The following is a 20,367-nucleotide window of genomic DNA, read 5'->3' as shown; positions in this document are numbered from 1 at the left end:
GCAGTCTCGCTGTGCACACTGTCCATCCATGTCTGCTCTACCTCCACTCTCGCCATTGCAGATGTGACGAGGAGAGCATGTCCGCCAAAGTCGGGTGGGTGACGGCCGTGTGTAACTTTGGGAAAGGGTGAGTGCATCTATTTGCGCAAAGCTTGAGCTTCTACCACGGAGCTTTGCCGTTTAAATCTTCTCCTCATCCCAATCTAGTTGATGAGTCCTTAGAGCTACAGGATGTTTGCAGACTGGTCGTTTCCTGTCGGCACGCTCTGGACGAAAGCGAGAGGAGGCGGTACGCGGACTCACACAAGGCGTTGCAAATCATCAGATACTGTATCTCGAAAGATATATAGTGACCACGAACCATTACGACAAGGCAGACGTGGTTTTTGGTGTTTCTGACGTTTCTAGCATGGTCGAGTGCGGGGAATGGCATGCTTGGCACCCATCGCGCGCACGCGCAGGTGGCCGTGGTGCCCGTGCCCCGATTGCACCAGGGTCTCGCATCACGACATCATCGGGCGCCCACCAGCCTTTCACTCTGGAGCACGCGCTTCCTTATCGCCTGCCTCCAACGCGTTTCCCGTGCTGTAATCGCTGCGCCAGCTCTTCCTGCACATGTGCGCCGTTCGTTGTCTCGCGCCACCCGAGTAGTGACGACCTTGACGTCCGTTTATTGCCGCATCATCCATCGCTTCCTGCCCTTCACTCGCCCGCGTGACCCTAGACAGGACCACATCCCGTCTGTCTCCTGATCTCAGTCGATGCCTCTACACTCCTAGACATCCAGCACTACTTGCTGTTCTTCCCTTCTTCACCTCCTCCTGTCGCCGCCCGGCTGCTTCCGCAAGCATGCGCCCTCTCCGCCTACTGCTTTCGCTGTCTACGAGCCTGGTCGCCGTCACGCTCCTTCTATACATGGTCGTGGGAACATCGCAAAATGAAGAACAGGAACGCATCTCAGTTGCGTCGAGCCGAGGCAGTTTCAAAGCCATGTTCTCCTCTCCATTCCCCAGCTCGTTGTTCCCGCCGTCCGCGATTATTAGTTTGACCGACGATAATTCGACCTTCTTCCTCGCCCGACCCGCTGCCTTCGGCCCCGCGCTACCCAAAGGAGGCTTGAGCGGCTCTCTATGGATCGGTAGCGGGTTTGGAGATGACTCCATGGGCGCCGGCGGCGAGCTGGGTTGCAGCGACGTTCCGGGCTGGGAAGATGGCAACGATGACCTCATGCGGGTTTCACGACCATCGGGCCATTCCAAAGGAAAAGCAAAGGACACCACGCTGGACAGGAATTTACCTTCGAAAGAGGGCGTGCCTGGCCTTGGCGAAGACAACACCAAGGACGCCGTTGCGGACGATGGAACGGACGATCACCTGCAACCAGGGCTTTCCAGCACGCACATACTGCCACGAAGCAAACACGCCGATATACAATCACTACAAGAGAGTGCTGAAATTGCTGGCAAGGTTGTACTCCTCAAGCGAGGGGGTTGTGGTTTCCTGGCCAAAGTTCAATGGGCACAATCGCGTGGAGGAGTGGCTGTCATCGTTGGTGACGATGTGCGTGGCGGCGCCCTCGTTCGTATGTACGCCAAAGGTGACACCTCTAATATCACGATTCCGTCCCTGTTTACTTCGCACACAACCGCGCATCTCTTGTCTTCACTCTACCCAGGAGACGGCATGCTTTCAGATTCTGCGGCCTCTCATGCCAGCGTCAAGGACACTGAAAGTCATGCGACTCTTTCAGAAGCGCCACAAGTTGTACAGACTTCGGCCCACGGGAAGCAACACTCGCTGCCATCCAAAAAGAAGACTGCGGAGGGACAGCGCACTAGCTTTTGGCACTCATTCCTCTCTGCATTCTTCGGTCATGGTTTAAGCAACAAGTCTCCCAAGGCTGGCAGCCGACGACTTCCCAATAGCGGTGACCTGGAATGGGTCGAGGTCAGTGATTGGGAAGATGACCAAAACCCCATCAAGACAAAATCGGCAGCGCCCACGGCAATTCCCACCAAACTCGCTGACGGTTTCGTCATTGGCGGGCACGACTGGCGCGATCCTGACCTTTTGCCACTCACTGCAACTACAAGTGCATCTACAGAAGCAGCTAGCGCAACTCCAGTGAGTACCAAAGCAGGTAGCAATGCCTTGCCTGGCAGTGGTGAGTATACCCCAGCCAAGGCAAAGACCGGTGTGAAGAGCCCTTGGAGCTGGTGGTCTGGCTCTAAACACAGCACTGCGTCTTCAGCGTCATCTAGTCGTGCGCGCACTAGGAGCATTACCTCGATCATCGACGTCCACTCCGCGTCTATCAAAACATCCTCGTCTGCGACTAGTGCTCACCAAGGCCTGTGGGTCACGCTTACGCCCACGAATGTTTCAAGTAGTCCTTTCTTCGACACTCTACTCGTACTCGTCGTCAGCCCATTGGTCACTCTGACAGTCGTGTACGCCCTTCTTCTTCTTAGATCTCGTATACGACGCCGCCGTTGGAGGGCACCCAAATCTGTTGTTGAGCGTTTGCCTGTCAGGACCTATCAGACAATAAGCGATTCTTCGTCCGCGGCAACATCTAGCGCTGCTTCACCTACTACTCCCTTACTTCAGCATTCTGCAACACGTTCTAGATCTCCCGAATCTCGATCGCGCTCGACTACCGTGTCAGAGACTCCCGCCACGTCGACATCGGTGCAGCATGCATCTCGTGACCGCGAAGAAGAAAAGCGAGAATCTGGGCTGGCTGCGTGGAGACGACGCTATGGAGGCCGTCAACGAGAATGCGTTGTTTGTTTGGAAGAGTACGTCGACGGTGTCAGTCAGGTCATGAGCTTACCGTGTGGCCATGAGTTCCACGCGGACTGCATGTAAGTTTTTCTTCCATCCTATCGACATAATCGATCTGACGTGAGTAGAACACCTTGGCTTGTCACGCGCCGGAGGACTTGCCCCATCTGCAAAGGCGATGTTGTACGTTCCTTGAGTCGAAGCTGGCACGATCGGCTACAGTCAGCATCACCAACGCGCTCGCCCCGACTATCTATCAGCGAAGAAGACGTACAGACCGAAGCTGCTGAGACTCGCAACATGTCACCTTCCGCGTCGCGACCTGTACCCATGTCCAGATCTGGGCCCGCCGATCCGTCTCCGCATGATGACGATGTTGAAGCCGGCTGGTCGGGGGACAACTCTCGGCGCACCTCTGGGGAGATCCCGCGAGCTTCCGAAGCGGGTCCCTCATTGCGTGAGCTAGCTTCGTCTGTTTCTACTGTAGTCTGGCGCGGCGTCGACGCAGTCCGAACGACGACTGGCCTCCAGCGACGGTCTCCGCCTGAAGACGTTGACAGAAATAGGTGATTTCGCTATTAATGAGTTACGGTTTCATATAATGGTTCTTGGTTGCATTGAAGGCCTATACCCCTGGGAAGCACACCGGCGTTGCATCTGAGCTTGCATTGGTCATAGACATAATTACACGTCAGCGAGTGGCTCGCTTGAGAACGACTTGGCATAGCCTTACGCACCCTACTCAATCGATAAGTCACTCCTTACAGTTGCTGAATCTCCGCCTAGTGAAAGCTCAGTAGGGGTTGTATTGACTAGTCCTTCTTACACGAGAGCCTCAGCTTCGCATGTTGTTGCTGCACTGCGTAGTAGTACGACCAATGCGTGTGAAGATGAGCGTCGTCTGACGTAGTACGGAAATATAACCAGGCTCATGGCAAGAACGACGGCCTAGCGCCTTGGCGTCAGCGGCCCGCGTAAGTCATCCCTGAGCTCAAATCACCCGCGTTCTCTCGCATCCGTCCGTCACTTTTGCCAGATTTGTTCACCCGCGGACCTCTCATCGTCGAGCTTCGAGGACAGCAGACCCGATTCGTCCTCCACCGCGACTTTCCTCACCATCAGCATAGCTTGGCCAATGGCCATGTGCTTTGCGGCCACACCACGTGAGATCACCCTGCGACAGGCAAGACGACTGGAAGGGCGTACGACGTCCCGGCTGAGAGATGGAACCCCGGGAACCCTCGACTGAATACCCGGCACGCATATACAGTACCTAATATACCCATACAGAGTTGTCGTATTTCAGCCGCAAAAGCCTCCGTTCAATCAATATGCCGTCCCACCCAACAGGAAGCAAATGAGAGCTGACTCCAATTGCAACGTGCGACGGTGCCTGGATCCGAAGGCTCCTTCTATCATGATCTGCACCCCGCAATCGATAACATTATTCATGTTGCGCGGGTATGCGGAAAGTTAACTAGTGCTAATTTTGGTCTCACGTCACGGTTTCGCGCTTGCTCCCTAGCATGAGCTTAAACATCCAAACATCATTGCGCAATTACCGGACTTTTGACCGAAATAAAACGTCGCCCCGTCTGACGACACTGTTGGTGTTGTCTTAGGTAGTGGCTGGAGGGTACTTCCCTATACGAAAAATGCAGCATCATCACATAGCGGAACGCGCATGCCTAGGACGAACCGCCAAGAGCTTGGATGGCAGCTGTGAACTCGTGTTCGCCAGAACACAAAGTTTGGTGGCTTCGGAAGGCGTCGTCTGGTCTCCTTAGGCCACTCTGCGACTCTGACATGTCTTATAGGCTTCCTTGGCGATGAGTGTAAGATGACTACGCTGGTAGGTGAGACCGAGTATGCTTTCAGGGCGTCCAACGTGCTTTCCGAATATATATCCGGTCCGATCTCTACCTGCTAGACATTCAACCTCCAAGGCATCTTCCGGTACCACCGCATTCTTATTGATTAGTGGTCTTCTTCTTGTTGACAATGAAGCTTCTCTTCTTCCTTCTTCCTCTTTTCGGAAGCGCCCTTGGGCGTGCCCTTGAGTCACCGCCAGACAGCTGTGTAGCGACATGCCCACCGCCTAACTGCCCCGGCGACAATGCATTGGTATGTAACGTCTGGCTGAATCATATGACGCCAATCATTAACGAAGATTGTCACAGGAAGCATGCGCGTGCCTCAACCAGCGAGAGTACGATTGTAAGGCGAGATGCCCCGAATACGAGCCCCGTATTCTGGTAAGCTAGCATCTCACCCAAGGACATCACAATGCTCATCACAGATTTAGCACTGCCCTAGATTGCCTGTCAGCACGCCAGAGCCCACACCCACCGAATGTGTGTGCGAGGAAGTCTTCTGCATCCTGTCATTCCCCGAAGGCTGCTACTGTCAAAACGATGCAAAGAAGGCATGCTTTGAGAAGTGCGGCGGCGAGGAGCCGACATACCAGGACTGCAGTATCCCAATCGACACCGTCAAAGCTCGCGCCCCCGAGCCGGAGCCCGTTCCAGAGCCTATACCTGCGCCAGTACCAGCACCCCAAGATGAAACATGTGTCTGCGAAGATGTTATCTGCATTCTTTCTTTCCCTGAGGGCTGCTACTGTCGCAATGACGCGAAGAAAGCGTGTTTCGAGAAGTGCGGTGGTGAAGAGCCAACCTACGACGACTGCACTGTCGACAGCGTAAACCCCCAGCCCGCACCAACACCAACGCCATTATTGCCAGAGCCTATTTGTGTATGCGAGGGATATGTATGCATCCAATCCTGGCCTGAGAGTTGTCTTTGCCGTAATGCCGCGGACAAGGCCTGCTTCGAGAAGTGTGGCGGCGAGGAGCCAATCTACCAGGACTGTGGCGTCGATCTCACACCTCGTGCCGCAGAGCCCGTACCGGAACCAGTACCAGAGCCACAAGATCAAGTCTGTATCTGGTGCCCGGAAGCCGATTGCACTCTAGCTTTCCCTGAGGGCTGCTACTGTCGCAACGACAACGCGAGAAGATGCTTCGAGGAATGCGGTGGTCCAGAGCCGATTTACGAGGACTGCAGTATCGATATCGCACCTCGTGCTCCAGAGCCCGTGCCGGAGCCAGTACCCGAGGCACAGTCCGAGGGTTGCATGTGCGAGCCAGTCTTCTGCCTTGGGCCCGGGTCTTGTCGGTGCGCCTACGATGCAGCGGTAGCGTGTGCCCAGAAATGTGGTGGCCCCGCGCCGCCTGACTTCTGCCCTCCTCGCCCCGTCGAAGCTCGCGAAGCGAAGCCAGAGCCTGTGCCAGAAGCAAAGCCAGAGCCTGAGGCCGAGGTTTGCACTTGCGAGCCCGTCTTCTGCATTCAATCGTGGCCCGAATCTTGCTGGTGCGCCTACGATGCAGCGGCAGCATGTGCCGAGAAATGTGGTAACCCCGTGCCTGTCGACACCTGCCCACCTCGTCCCATCGAGGCTCGTGTCGCAGAACCAGAGCCGGTCCCGGAACCCGTACCTGAGCCACAAGAAGAGTCATGCGAATGCGAGCCCGTAGTTTGCATCGCACAATGGCCCCAGTCTTGCTGGTGTTTCTACAACGCGGAAGTGAGGTGCGCCGCAAAGTGTGGCAAGCCCGCACCACCTCCATCAACCTGCCCTCCACTCCCCGTCGAGGCTCGTGTAGCAGAGCCAGAGCCTGCTCCTGCGTCCATTCCTCCTCCCCCTCCTCCTCCAGTGTGCGAATGCCCTCTTGTCAACTGCATCTCGACACAGCCTGAGCTATGTGAATGCCTAAATGCTTCTGCACAGAGATGCTACGAGCTTTGTGGTGGAGAGAAGCCCGTACCCGAGGTAAGTCAACTTGTTATTACAAAGTCGAAACCAATCTAACAAGATGACAGATCTGCCCACCCAGAGCCAGCTCCACATTCTCAACCAGCATCATACCCTTGCCAACTCCCGTCAATCCTCGCCAAGCTACCCCCACCAACCAGATCTGTGGCGGCGGTCGCGCAAGTCCTCTTCAAGAGTGTCCCGCAGGCCAGACTTGTATCACTGACCCTTTCACGCCCGGCTCCTGCGGTCCTGCTTGCGATATGCTAGGTATCTGCGTCAGCGAGAAGCTGTGCGGTGGTTTTGCAGGCTTTGAATGCGATACCCCTGGCCAGGTCTGTGTTGATGACCCGAGGGACGATTGTGATCCGTTGAATGGCGGCTCGGACTGTGGTGGACTGTGTGCTTGGCCGCAGTGAGCCATTGAAATAGGCGGTTGATGAGAAGGACTTTGGAGGTGAAGAGCGCGCATGTCAGGGGTGTAGATGTGTTGTCATTCTTTACGACATTCTTTGATTGATATTAGCGACGATGTTCCATTCTTTTACCAAAATTGCAATCGTTTGATCTCTCCAGACCTCTCCCGGAATTGGTCTCTGAGTCCTTTTTTTCTTCCTTTATCCCCGCTTTTAGTAGACCATGTATGCGAACTGGAATCCGCATTACATCCCAAGACTCCTGTTCATCTTGTTCCCCGCCTTTACAAACATCGTCATCAACACCGCCACACTAGCAGCCCACGTTCCACTCCTCAAATAACTCGTCTTGTTCTTCTCAACCTTCACATACAGGAAACTGTATATGACGCGTAGACCGATATACGACGCTACCATGGTATTCATTGTCGCTGTTTAGTTTCATCGTCAGCATGCATTTCCCATCCACCCAATAGTACACAAACGTCCATCCATCCCTCCCAAGCTCATCGGTTACAAAGCCTCACCAACGACTCAATCATAGCTTGAGGAACAAAGACTTACTGGTCTCTAATCCCACAGCATTCCCCGCCAACACCGCCCCAATGAAAAACGGCGCATTCTCCATGCTATTCTGGTGACAAGCTTCTGCGCGTTCGGCTTTCGTGTAGACGGCTTCTGGGGTGCATTTTCGGTAGTGTTCTAGTGTTGAGGCGCCGCGCGGGTTGTTGTTGTTGCGTTGGCCGTTTGTGGCGGCTTTGAAGAGACCTTGCTGAGGGGGGTGTTAGTGTGGGGTTAAGAGGATGTAGTTGCGGAGGATGGAGAATTGGGAAATTGGAACGCACAGAGTACATATGTGGGTAGAGAGCCATGATCCAGTATACAGGGATGGCGTGGAGGGAGTAGTTTGCCGACATGGTGAGTCGTGTGAGGGTTCCCAATGACAAGTTTGTTCTTTGTGGGAATTCAGCGGATTGCTCGTTCTTGATGCGCGGAAACAGTGAGTCTCTTATGCGTTCCAGATTCTCTTGATGTTTAGTCGTGTTGGTAGGTTGTTGAGTAGCCCGAGACGCGCATGGACGCGAGATGCTAGTACTACGATCAGTAATCACAGGAAAGCGCTGACATTCACTGACGTCCCTCGCAAGACTAGCCACGATCAAGGTCGGATCGTCGCGAAATGTAGACATTCTTTCGGCCGAGGAATGGTTTCGTCGGAACTTTATTCCATTACACGCGACTCAGTAGGAAGAGATGGTTGCGAGTTCAGTGCTTCGAATTCATGTTCAACGACTCTACACTTGTATTACTGATACATCGACAACCAACACATATGCGTCCGCTATATACACTCAAGCCCACAACACCATCTACAACGCAATCTTATCCGCCATGCCCGCCCCACCCATCCACTCAATATAACTCTCAATACTCTTCTGCATCGCATCCGTCGCCTTCTCAATCAACCCCGTAATCGGTGTGAGGCCCGCCTGCTCCTTCATAACATCGATGAAATCATTATTAAACGCATCATTAATATTGACCTTCGCAACACCACACTCAATACACTCTTTGAGCAGCTTCTCCTGGAACCACTCTTTACCCGCGCCGTGCAGCACGAGAGCAACGCGGTCCCCAACTTTGCTGTGTACGTTGCGCAGACGGGGGTAATCGAGTTGAGGACCTTTAGGACCGTATTTGCCGTGTACGTTTCCGAAGGCGGGGGCTAGCCAGTTGATGCCTGTAGCGACGAATTCTTCTGCTTGCTCTGGGGTGGTGAGAATGGCTTCTAGACCCATTTCACTGAGGTCGCCGACACCGTCTTCGCCGCCGTCGATACGGCCTGGTTCGGCTTCTGTGATGATACCGCGCTCATTGCAGTACTTGACCAACTCCGCCGTCTTTTCCAGATTATCGTCAAAATGGCTCATGTCGACCATGATGCCGTCGAAGCCGTTCTTGAAGTTCGCTGCTTTCTTAACGATTTCAGGTGTTTGCGCGTGGTCCATGTGCAGGGCGACGGGGACGCTGGCGTTGTCGGCGGCTTCGCGGGCGGCGTGCAGGAGGATGCCGTCGGCGTAGTTGAGGGCCCAGGGGAAGAGTTGGATGATTAGTGGTGCGCGCTTTGCTTCTGCTGCGCGGACTGAGGCGAGGATGCCTTCAACGTTGTAGCAGCATGTTGCGCAGATGGCGTATTTGTTTGCGGCGGCGTGGGCGACGAGCTTGACGGCTTTGTTTTGGGAGAGGTCGGGTGCCATGGTGATGGTTGTGTAGACGTTTTCAAGGGTATATTTGATATGATGATTTCAGGTACAGGGTAGAAGAGGAAAGCAAGAGGAGCGTGATATGAGCGATGATGCAACTTCCCCTCGTCGTTCCGGTTGCATTTCCGACATTCCGATGTCTTCTCTTATGGTGGGGCTGTCGGCAACTGCTGGATAGCCTCAGCGGCGGAAACACCGATATTCGGGTCATCTGCCGGCTAATTGCAGCACTGGTCGTTGAAGATACGTACCCGCGGAATGCCTAGTCGGGCATTACTTGCCGCGGTCTTTGCTTTACCCCAGATTTACCCAATAATTGTGACCTTAGAACTTCCACTCGATCCTCATCACCTAGATATCTATGGAATAGAAGGAGACATCCGAGATCTCAGGATCGTGAGAACAATCGACGCATATTTGCTTAGAGTCGCGAAGTCTAACATCATAGAAGACAATATCGGGGACACTTCGGATAGAACCCCTCCTAGACGATTGTGGGCGAAACCGCATGACATTTTACGCACCGGCACTTCCACTAGAGTTTACCTCGCTGACTATGAAGTTCGTCCAGCTAGCAGATACTATTCCCGTCAGATGGGCATGTTTCCTCTCTACACTTGTTAGAGTTATTGCCTATCCTCGTCCACACCACGACTGCCTCGCACAGACTGCACGATGATAGAAAACTTTACTTGAAGTTCCACGCTTGATTTCCGTGATGTATGGGCTTCTAATGTACAATCGTAATCATGAAAAGTCCAGCCCAGGCCGATTGACGGCCATGTACCCAAAAGGCTTTGATCCATAGCACCCTGAACTCCAGCTTCAGCCCTGAAATGGTCGTCGAAGCAAATGCTAAGAAGCACTACTCATCTGAGTGCCTAGATAGAAAAATATGGCATTCGCAATGGCCAGGAAGTAATAACCTTCAGTTCCATATCAGATACACCACCCAAGCCCGAGACTATAGCATGTGCCTGGCTGTCTGAACCAACGCCGCCCATAATAAGATCCCATGGTATCGAGCCGCTTATAACGCCCAGAACGCCACACATGCTCATAAGGAAATACCCGAAGTGTTCATCATAACCGTACAAATGCCGCTGAAATCGTCGAAGAAAGGAAGTAGGTGGACTGTGTCTCTGCTTGCCGCCAAGTGAAACGCAACGATAGCGCGCTGTGATGAACTACACAGACACGTTAGTGTCCCATCTGGTAAGTAGCATAAAAGCCATTCAGAAGCCCGCATGAGGTTCGGCAAGGTTCAACGCCCGTCCTATAGTACACTATCAGTACAAGAGCAAAGCAGATAGAATAGTTCAGCGAATGACGCCCCAACTATCCATGCTGCTAAGACCTCCAGTGCGCTCCTTCTTCTTGAACGCATTCCAGAAGCGAAGCGTCTCATCACCAGCACCAGTGACGATGACCTGACCATCCGGGCTCATGGCCAAGTAGAGTACACGGTAGGTGTGGCCCGTTAACGAGACGACTTGCTGCATGCTGGGGTACTTCCAGACAATGATCTGGTTCTGACTGTAACCGTGCGTGGATACGATCTCGTTGCTGTTCTTTGACCATGCTAGGTTGCAAACTTGGCTACCAGTATCAAGACTGTTGATGAGGTTTGCTGGTGCTGTAGGCGATAGAGGTACGTTGGCAGTGGTTGCAGCTGACGCGGCCGCCGACGCGGAGGCGAGTGCTGAAGCTGACGGACCGCTGGAGCTGACGAGGGTATTCCAGAACTTGATTGTCCGGTCTGCTGTGCCACCGCCGCTAGCGAGAAGACCACGCTGATGTGGGCTCCAAGCAATGGCCTTGACGGCAGCTTGATGCTCACTCCACTTAAAGGTAGGCTCGGCGTTGAGCTTGTCCCAGACCATGAGCTTGTTGTCGTTGCCTCCGGATGCGAGTTGCTGATCTTCCTGATTCCACTTGAGGCCGCAGACTTCTTGCTTATGGCCAACAAGCTTGCGCAGCCATTGCTCTGGCTGACGCACGTCTCGGTGATAGATTGTACGGTCTCGCGATCCTGAGGTGAGGATGTGTTCGTTCCATGCAAGGGCGCCGACCCTAGCTGTGTGACCTGTCATGGTGCGAAGACGGCGCTGAGTCTGCGCATCCCAGATTTGTACTTGGCCTCGGTTGGTTCCGACCGCAATGTGAGAGCCCTGATGGAGATTAGTACGTGCGAAATTTGATGTAGATGACAGAACTTACGCGCTGTATCCAGTTGACACTCGTAACTGAATCATCGCCAAGTTCGCAGAGCTTGGTAACGCGACCACTACTCGAGTTCCACATGTAAACACATGATCCGAGCCCTACTCCCAAGGTGTTTTGGCTGCCCCAGTCAACGAGATTGAGGTAGAAGTCGTCTGCAAGATCCGGTGCATCCAGAACCTTGTATGGTACCTTGGAGACGGCGCGGGCTTGACGTTGTGGACTAAGAAGCATGCGTTGACTGCTGTACTTGATTGGTGATAGACTGTAGAGATCTGAACGAGCGTTGAGGTTGAGAATGCCATGTCGGCTTGATGGCGTCCTTGACGGAGTTGGCTGGCCTGAGTAGGAGAACAGGTTCTTGTGCGGGGTGGATGGGGTTCCTGAAGGCGGCGGTAACGTGGCTGTGGTTCTAGCTGGAGGGGTGTGTGAGCGCCCTGCCCCTCGCATGTTCGCACTATCTGTCGGCGACAGACTCTGAGGAAAGGCTTGGGGCACGGAGCCCTCGAACATCTCTTGTCGGAGTACGGCGGAGTAGGTGCGGTTGGCTTCTTCGGCTATAGCGGGTTAGTGACTGTAACGCAGAGGACTGGGAGTGCTTACTTTTCTGGAAGTGTAGCTCGTGATGCGGAGTGCGTCTCGCTTTGGACGGAGTTGCTGGTGAGGCTTCATCGTGGAGCAGGTTGTAGCTTGCCTGGAGGTCTTGACCTGCGCGATTTGGGATGAATCTGAGGAGACGTCAGTACAGACAATCTAGTGCGACTAGACTGTTGCAATCTCACCTGTCGCCATATATGCGCGGGCGCTTTCGACTTGGGCTTGCTGTTGGTGTCCGCTCCCTAACTCGGCCAGCCTGTTCGATGTGTCCAAGGGCTTTCGTCAACGCCGCTGCATCTATAGGTTCTGAGTCCCGACGGACTGGGTTGGAGGGGAAGATCTGGTTGCGCTTGTGCGAGGCGGTAGGCGGTGTCTTTGACTCGGGCGGCGATATCAGTGTCGGGGTTGCGACGCCCTCTTCGGTTTGCGCATGCGCCGCAGCGGTCTCCCCATGGTCGTCTCGCGCCATCGAGGTGGATGCGCCTGGTTATGGGTTTGTTGTTGTGTAGATCGGTGCACTGTGCGAAGTGAAGTGACAGAGTCGTGGCGGGGTGAGGGTAATCGAAGATCGCGAGTGGCGGGTATACTGCAGCTGACAGAACAATGGTTGCCTGAAACGAAAGTGAAGGCGGGAACAATGAGGTGAGTCGCGCGGTGACGTGGAGTCGTGGTATTGTGATGATTGATAGCCCCTAAGTCGTTTGCCCTCCTCTTAACCAATGACAGGTCGTCGCGGCGCACAATAGTGCAGACAATAGGTATGCTTTTTTATTCAATTTGGTTGCGCATCGAATTGCGGTAGACGTGGGTATTGTCGGCGTGGTGTTGGCGGTGGGCGCGCAACGGGCGGGGTGGGCGGCGGTGACCTTGTTGTGGTTGCGGGTCGGAGCTTGTATGCTAGACAGGCGCAGGGTGCTGGGGGAGCAACGAGAGACACGGCGGGCGCTGTAAGGAGAGACAATAGTAATGGGCTAATCCTGGGCCAGCTAGGCTATGTAGTGGTGAAAGCGAAGATGGGGTTGGAGATGTCGTCTGAACAGAGCAGCAGGCGAGGTGAGGGTGGCCGCTGCGATGCGCCAGGGCAGGAGCCGTCACGTCGTCGCTGCCATATCCGCATGTTTTGATGTTCGTACCTTCCACCACGACGCGTTCCTTGGGGTCCTCTCATCCAATCAGCGTCGCGCAGGGCCACCGAGTGGAGTCTAGCGCTAACCTCCGACGTGCCCTCCATCGCCTCTCAATCGATACCCCACACCGCCCGCGGCCAGCTTGTAGACGTCGTGTCCAATCCTTGATGCTGCCATCATCCAAGCTGCGCATTACACTACTGCACCTCGCACCGACAACACCCCTTGTTGTATCACATCCCAAGTTTATACTATCGCGTGTACGAACCATGGCGACCAAACCCTCCCTCAAAGCTGCCGAGGACTTCCTTTCTTTTGTCAATGCCTCGCCCACACGTACGTCGCGTGCTGTCGTTACCTGAGTAGACACTGATTGTAGATAGCATTTCACGCTGTCAAGTCAGCAAAGGAAAGATTAGAGAAGGCGGGCTTCAAGCAGATCAAGGTACGCAACTATGCAGTCTAAGTGTCAACAGTGGGGTATCATGATACCATTTATGTGTACCGTGGTAGAGGCAGATAGTAACAATAACCAGGAGCGCGACTCGTGGGCACCCACCCTGCATCCCGGAGGCAAATACTACCTCACCCGTAACACATCCTCCATCGTCGCATTCGCTATCGGCAACAAATGGAAGGCGGGCAATCCCATTGCCATGATCGGCGCCCACACCGACTCTCCCTGCCTGCGCATCAAGCCTGTATCCAAGCGAACGGGCGACGGCTTCATCCAAGTAGCCTGCGAGACATATGGTGGTGGACTATGGCATACCTGGTTTGACCGCGACCTCAGCATTGCAGGTCGCGCCATGGTGCGCACAAAGGATGGCAACATTGAGCAGCGTCTGGTCAAGGTCGAGCGACCAATCCTGCGGATACCTACTTTGGCTATCCACCTGGATCGCCAGGAGAACTTCCAGTTCAACAAGGAGACCCAGCTGTTTCCCATTGCTGGTCTTGTCGCTGCAGAGCTGAACCGTCAGGGCAAGAGCGATGAAACCAAGGACGAAGGCAACGACGCGGAGACCGAAGGCCCCCTCGCTGCGCCGACCGCGAGACACCACCCGTACATAATCGATATCATCGCCGAGGAGGCTGGTGCTGAGCCAAGTGACATCGTAGACTTCGAGATGGTCCTTTACGATACGCAGAAGTCGGTCATTGGCGGTCTGAACAACGAGCTGATCTTCTCTCCACGACTGGATAATCTTATGATGACGTATTGCAGCGTCGAGGGTCTTGTCAAGAGTCTTTCCGACTCGTCGGCACTGGAGAAGGATTCGACTATCCGGTTGATCGCATGCTTCGATCACGAGGAGATTGGCTCCCAAACAGCACAGGGAGCAGACTCCAATCTGCTACCTGCTGTCATTCGCCGTCTCTCGGTATTGCCAGCGTCCGAGAGCAACTCCGATGCATCGTACGACAAGGTCGAGGCAGACACTGCTACCGCCTACGAGCAAACGCTCGCCACTTCTTTCTTGATCTCCGCCGATATGGCACACTCCGTACACCCCAACTACCCAGCCAAGTACGAGGCTCAGCACAGGCCTGAGATGAACAAGGGAACTGTTATCAAGATCAACGCCAACGCGCGTTACGCTACCAACTCACCAGGTATCGTTCTGCTCCAAGAAGCAGCCCGCCGTGCCAAAGCGGCTTCTTACAACGCGAAGTCAGGAAAGGAGGGTGTTCCGCTCCAGCTCTTCGTTGTTCGTAACGACTCTTCGTGTGGAAGCACCATTGGGCCTATGCTGTCGGCGGCCATGGGCGCGCGTACTCTTGATCTGGGTAACCCTCAACTCAGCATGCACAGCATCCGTGAGACTGGTGGTGCGCATGATGTTGAGCACGCCGTAAACCTCTTCGACAGCTTCTTTGAGAACTTCGAGGAGCTTGAGAAGAAGATTATCGTGGACTGACTCGATCGATCGAAGCTATAATGAACATAGTGTCACAAGAAAACATAGCATGAATGAACGAATTGAAGCGTGAAATGCTGAGCAAATCAATGGGAGGTTGTGTGATGAGTACCTTGTGGACTTCGGAATCCGTCGGTATCGTTCCGCTGGATTTCAGGGTCCACGCCAAGCACCCCACCAGTGTCATCTTTCGTCCGTGTTTACTGACGCGGGAACCGTAACGAGGCAATCGGCATTATGGCAAACTCTCAGTTCCTGTCTGGTGACAAGAAAGCCATAGACGAATTCTTGGACAGATTCGATGTATGCGCCTCAAGTCTGCGGTTGCAAAACACTTCACTGACGAGATGCCCAGGTCTTCCTCTTTGACTGCGATGGTATGCGCCAACCTTCTTTCTACGTCGATAGCTCTTGCTCCCGATCGCTATAGCACCTGTGGCCATCTACTGATCGTGACGAAGGATAGGCGTCCTCTGGTCCGGCGATCACCTATACGAGAAGGTCCCAGAAACCCTCGAGATGCTGAGGAGTAAAGGTAAGACGCTCACCTCTAGGCAGCATGATGACATTCCTACTAAGTAAACCCAGGGAAACAACTCGTCTTTGTCACGAACAACAGCACCAAGTCGCGTGCAGACTACAAGAAGAAGTTTGAAAAACTTGGTATCCCCGCCCAGGTGGTAAGTAAGCCGGAGCCCAGAGTATGACCATCGGCTGACACGATATCAGGAAGAAGTCTTCGGATCGTCCTACAGCGCCGCCGTATACATCGCTCGCATCCTCAAGCTCCCCACGCCGAAGAACAAGGTATTCGTGCTAGGAGAATCAGGCGTAGAACAGGAGCTCGAAGCTGAAGGTGTCCCATACATTGGTGGTACAGACCCTGCCTACCGGCGTGAGTTCCGGCAGCCAGAGGACTTTGAGGCTATTGCAAATGGCAGCCTGCTCGATCCAGATGTCGGCGTGGTGCTGAGTGGTCTGGACTTCCACTCCAACTACTTGAAGACGGCAATCGCGTTCCAGTACCTACAACGTGGCGCGGTATATCTCGCGACCAACATCGACAGCACATTGCCAAATGCGCACTCTCTGTTCCCTGGTGCTGGTGCATCAGGCGCTGCGCTTGAGAGAGCGATTGGTCGAGCCCCGTTGTCTTTGGGTAAGCCGAGTCAGGCGATGATGGACGCGATAGAAGGCAAGTTCAAGTTCGACCGAAGTAGAACATGCATGGTGGGCGACAGACTGAACACGGATATCCAGTTCGGTATTGATGGAAAGCTGGGCGGGACTCTGGCTGTGCTTACTGGCGTTAGCAAGAAGGAGGACTTCCTGGCTGAGGGTGCGACAACTGTTCCCATGGCTTATGTGAACGCGCTGGGTGACCTCATGGGCTGAGCAATGATGTGAGGAGAGCAGGGCTGCACCTAGAAGCAGGGTTGCAAGGGCATAGATAGGGTTCGGTATAGAATACAGGGAAACGATGCTAAGACTCGCATGCCATTCTGAACCGCTGGGTCTGGGAACATGGCAAGTAATGATGACCCAATCAGACACGCGAACAGCGCGTGCGCTACATGTGGCTAGCGTGCTTTACGCGTGCACGCGAACGCGCCTGCCACTTTAACACCCCCATCAACCGTGGAGACGTGCAAGCCGCCGAACACCGCACGAAACCTCAACATCATGATCCGCCACGACTACTCTCGAGTTGACCCCAAGCGACGCGCGCAAATCGATCCTAAGAGGCAACAATTTAAGAAAGCAGAGTTCCAGCAGCAGAACTATGAACACCGACTGAACTTCTACACGCTGCCACCCACTGCAGAGATCACATTGGAAGAGTTCGAGACATGGGCAATCAACAGACTGAAGGGTATGCACTTCTCATGATGACTGCCGGATATTGCTAACAGCGTGCGACACAGTCCTCTCCGAACTGGAAGCCTGCAGTTTCCGCAACAAAGGCCCCGAAGAGACCGCCGAATACATGAAGAGCATACTGGAGAAGTACCTTCCACTGCGATCGGATTCCTCAAGAAGTCAGAAACTACAAGAAGAGCGGAGGAGAGACCACTATTCACACTTCATACTGCGCCTTGCGTTTTCGTCAACAGAGGACCTGCGACGGCGGTTTTCGCGGCTAGAGACTATGCTGTTTACGCTGCGGTTCAAGGATGATGATCTACGAGAAAGGCAACAATTTGTGAACAGCCTGAATCTGGATTGGACAGAGGTCAAGGAAGATGAGAAGCGGGAGTTGAGGGACGAGTTACATGCGGCGAGTGGTATCAAGAAGACTGAGGACCAGGAGTGGTTCAAGGTTGATTGGGAGAGGGTACCTGAACTTGTTGCGCAACGGAAGGTGCTGTTGAAGAGGGGAATGGCGTATGTTCCGCAACGAGAGCAAATGAGTCTGGTGGTTGCTGAGTTTACGAAGAAGCTCGATGAGGCACTAGAGGTATGGACTCCGCTATACACATCACGGGAGGCATTACTAACAAACATGTAGCTGACAGCCCGCGCCCTCCCCCGCCTCGACGAAGACGACCGCCTCGCCCCCATCCTCGCCCACCTCTCCCAATCCTTCACAACGCCCGACGCCGCCTACTCCACCTCGGACGCCAACATCGACGGTCTCTCCACCATCACCGCAAACAGCATCGACACACTCTCCCAACACTTCCCCCTCTGCATGCGCAACCTGCACAACAGACTGCGCGACGACTCGCACCTCAAACACTTCGGCCGTCTGCAATACACCCTCTTCCTCAAAGGCATCGGCCTCAGCCTCGACGAATGCCTCGTCTTCTGGCGCCGCAGCTTCAAGCTCATCACCGACGAGAAATTCCAAAAAGAATACAAATACAACATCCGCCACGCCTACGGCGACGTAGGCGGCGATGCAAACCGTCGCGGCCGCGGCTACACGCCGTATTCCTGCCAGAAACTCCTCACCGAGGCCCTGCCTGGTGCTGGTCAATCGCACGGCTGCCCCTACCGCACGTTCACGCCCGAAAACCTGCTCACGATGTTGCAGCGCGTTGGTGTCAATGATAGAGATGTGCTCAAGACGGTTAAAGAGGATGTGGGGAAACAGAGGTATCATGTTGCGTGCAATCGTGTGTTTGAGTGGAGTCACAAGAAGGAGATTAAGAAGGTTAAGGAGGAGGGGAGTTGGAGTAGTAATGATTTGGATACGATTGTGCATCCGAATACGTATTTTAAGAGGAGTTGGCTGCTGAAGCATTTGGGGGAGGGGAATGCGGGGGTGGTTGGTGGGGAGAAGATGGAGGAGTGATGGGTTGTTTGGGTGTTTGATAGGTTTATGGTTGGTGATTATATGGTCATGATGGCATGGCATGGTTGCGGTTATGCTCTGTAGCGTCTATACTTGAATACCAGTCGATCTACTTTTCGTGACTTCTCGTCTTGATTATCCGGGTTAGGCAGTAGCAGCTTCCCTACGCGCCATGACATCTGTGCGTTTTTCGGCTACCCGGCTCCTTCGACACTCGCGCAAGCTTCTGCCTGGAAACCTTCAACTTATTCCATGGTACTTTGGATACAACCTCTTACTTTTTCTTCTGCCATCACTTCTAGCATGAGTTGGGACGTCGCAAAGTCCATCGAGTTGCACAATCGCATTGTCGCCCATGCTCGCTCGCACCTTCCACCCGAACACCAACCCATCATCCAGCGCAACTGGTTCGCCGTACACTCACTAGATCCAGCTTCCCCAGGCTTCGAATTCGATCTTGATGACGAACTGACGAAATTCCTATCTGGCATCGATCTAGTCGTACCCAACGAAGCCAGTAACCATCTGGCTTTCAACCCAGTCCTCGTTGGCATTGTGAACCCTCACGGTCGTTACGGTTTGCGAACCCAATCATGGGAGGATTGGGATGATGACCACGCTGATCTCATCGTGCTGTACCAGAACACGGGCTATGATCCAGCTGGATTAGTTTACAATCTAGAAACGCAGCAGGTTACCTACTTGGAAGACGCATTTACCTCACCTTATACACCCGATGAGATGAAGCTTCCGTGGGCTGATCTTGATGAAGTTCTACAACTCTATTGGGACTGCGTCGAATCTGGCAAGTTTGTTATAGATACGCAGAACCCTGGGTTTGGCGAACCTGATAATCTTGCGACGCAGGGGTGGAGAGTTGAGCTGTGTACGGAGAAAGAGATGGATCAGGTGCTGGATGTGTGGGGTAAATTGGTTGATGTCATTGCGAAGAGGATGCCTGCATCCGAGACGCAAGAGGGAAAACACAAGGATGAAGACCAGAAACAAGACGAAGGACCCCAGCGCAAGAAGAGGAGGAAGCACGAAGAACCTTTGATCTCTACCGAGATCTTGAATAAGTACCCAGCGATTCCGCCATTCGTGCGCACCTTCCTCTCAAGAGCTAAGAAACCTCCGTTCAAATCCATCGCACCGCAAATCGACGTACCTGATGAGGACTTCATCCATCGCGTAGGAGCGGAGATGCAAAACAGACACCTAGATGCTACTCTCGAAGAACCGCAACACGGGACATCTGAGAGTCATCTATTTCTGCTCTTCCCATGGCGCACACCAGGCATCGAGCTCATTTCCGAACGCGACCAGGAGAATTGGAAGCCTCAACGTGGATCTAGCATTTTGGACAATCGCGGAGGACTATACATTCAACCCGACGACTTCTACTCGTATTGCGGCACGTTATTGCTTCCATTTCCTCTGGGGGGTAACGGTCATGTTCTGCGAGGTGATGATACCAAAGTCAAAGCATATGAGCCGGGTCAGGATGTGTTGTATCGTCGCGGTATAGGTAATCCCTTCGTACCTGGCTGGGGAACGCCGTTGACTGCTATTTTGATCAATTGGTGGGAGCAAGTCGAGAATGACTCTTGGGGTATCGATGAGAATGGAGTCGCTGGAGGAGACGAGCTTTGGAAGAAGGCGGATACCGAAGAGGGTGCCGAGGACTTCAAACTTGAGTGGTGATGCTTTTGACAAGCACGACCTAAATGGATGTTGCTCGTCGTCTGCGCGACAACGAGAATTCTCGCTTACAAGGAAGTTTGCGGAAACATGCACGATTTTATGAGCCAAGCCGGGACAGCGCAGTACCACGCGATGCGAGTTTGTCGACAGCAAACTCATAACCTTTCGACTCATTAGAGAACGGGATGTCTGGCACTAGATGCTCAAGACACGAC

At 53.8% G+C, this 20,367-nt stretch overlaps 8 protein-coding genes across 8 annotated transcripts; 6 read left to right on the top strand and 2 right to left on the bottom strand.

The window, feature by feature from the left end:
* Window positions 1-915: 915 nt before the first annotated feature.
* On the top strand, window positions 916-2,200 carry J4E88_002522 (uncharacterized protein; the record flags this gene model as incomplete). The annotated part of the gene is made up of 4 exons (XM_049396183.1): window positions 916-921; window positions 949-1,582; window positions 1,676-2,124; window positions 2,180-2,200. The coding sequence occupies 4 exons, from the start codon at window positions 916-918 to the stop codon at window positions 2,198-2,200; spliced, it is 1,110 nt and encodes a 369-aa protein (XP_049258587.1).
* A 2,772-nt stretch (window positions 2,201-4,972) lies between these two features.
* On the top strand, window positions 4,973-6,827 carry J4E88_002521 (uncharacterized protein; the record flags this gene model as incomplete). Its single annotated transcript, XM_049396182.1, has 3 exons — window positions 4,973-5,004; window positions 5,104-6,619; window positions 6,684-6,827. 3 exons carry the CDS (start codon window positions 4,973-4,975, stop codon window positions 6,825-6,827), a joined length of 1,692 nt encoding a protein of 563 aa, XP_049258586.1.
* A 1,560-nt stretch (window positions 6,828-8,387) lies between these two features.
* Window positions 8,388-9,275, bottom strand: J4E88_002520 (uncharacterized protein; the record flags this gene model as incomplete). Its single annotated transcript, XM_049396181.1, has 1 exon — window positions 8,388-9,275. One exon carries the CDS (start codon window positions 9,273-9,275, stop codon window positions 8,388-8,390), a length of 888 nt encoding a protein of 295 aa, XP_049258585.1.
* Window positions 9,276-10,600: 1,325 nt separating this feature from the next.
* Window positions 10,601-12,570, bottom strand: J4E88_002519 (uncharacterized protein; the record flags this gene model as incomplete). Its single annotated transcript, XM_049396180.1, has 4 exons — window positions 10,601-11,452; window positions 11,502-12,061; window positions 12,108-12,232; window positions 12,287-12,570. The coding sequence occupies 4 exons, from the start codon at window positions 12,568-12,570 to the stop codon at window positions 10,601-10,603; spliced, it is 1,821 nt and encodes a 606-aa protein (XP_049258584.1).
* Window positions 12,571-13,497: 927 nt separating this feature from the next.
* J4E88_002518 (uncharacterized protein) lies at window positions 13,498-15,150 on the top strand (the record flags this gene model as incomplete). The annotated part of the gene is made up of 3 exons (XM_049396179.1): window positions 13,498-13,564; window positions 13,612-13,673; window positions 13,765-15,150. The coding sequence occupies 3 exons, from the start codon at window positions 13,498-13,500 to the stop codon at window positions 15,148-15,150; spliced, it is 1,515 nt and encodes a 504-aa protein (XP_049258583.1).
* A 237-nt stretch (window positions 15,151-15,387) lies between these two features.
* On the top strand, window positions 15,388-16,545 carry J4E88_002517 (uncharacterized protein; the record flags this gene model as incomplete). Its single annotated transcript, XM_049396178.1, has 5 exons — window positions 15,388-15,453; window positions 15,506-15,527; window positions 15,617-15,685; window positions 15,739-15,830; window positions 15,880-16,545. The coding sequence occupies 5 exons, from the start codon at window positions 15,388-15,390 to the stop codon at window positions 16,543-16,545; spliced, it is 915 nt and encodes a 304-aa protein (XP_049258582.1).
* A 288-nt stretch (window positions 16,546-16,833) lies between these two features.
* Window positions 16,834-18,448, top strand: J4E88_002516 (uncharacterized protein; the record flags this gene model as incomplete). The annotated part of the gene is made up of 3 exons (XM_049396177.1): window positions 16,834-17,023; window positions 17,076-17,608; window positions 17,660-18,448. The coding sequence occupies 3 exons, from the start codon at window positions 16,834-16,836 to the stop codon at window positions 18,446-18,448; spliced, it is 1,512 nt and encodes a 503-aa protein (XP_049258581.1).
* Window positions 18,449-18,751: 303 nt separating this feature from the next.
* On the top strand, window positions 18,752-20,152 carry J4E88_002515 (uncharacterized protein; the record flags this gene model as incomplete). Its single annotated transcript, XM_049396176.1, has 1 exon — window positions 18,752-20,152. The coding sequence occupies one exon, from the start codon at window positions 18,752-18,754 to the stop codon at window positions 20,150-20,152; it is 1,401 nt and encodes a 466-aa protein (XP_049258580.1).
* Window positions 20,153-20,367: the final 215 nt, after the last annotated feature.

Source organism: Alternaria novae-zelandiae (genome assembly GCF_023758075.1).
Source record: "Alternaria novae-zelandiae strain BMP 2774 chromosome Unknown scaffold_3, whole genome shotgun sequence".
Lineage (NCBI taxonomy): Eukaryota > Fungi > Ascomycota > Dothideomycetes > Pleosporales > Pleosporaceae > Alternaria > Alternaria novae-zelandiae.
This window is presented reverse-complemented; position numbering and strand designations above follow the sequence as displayed.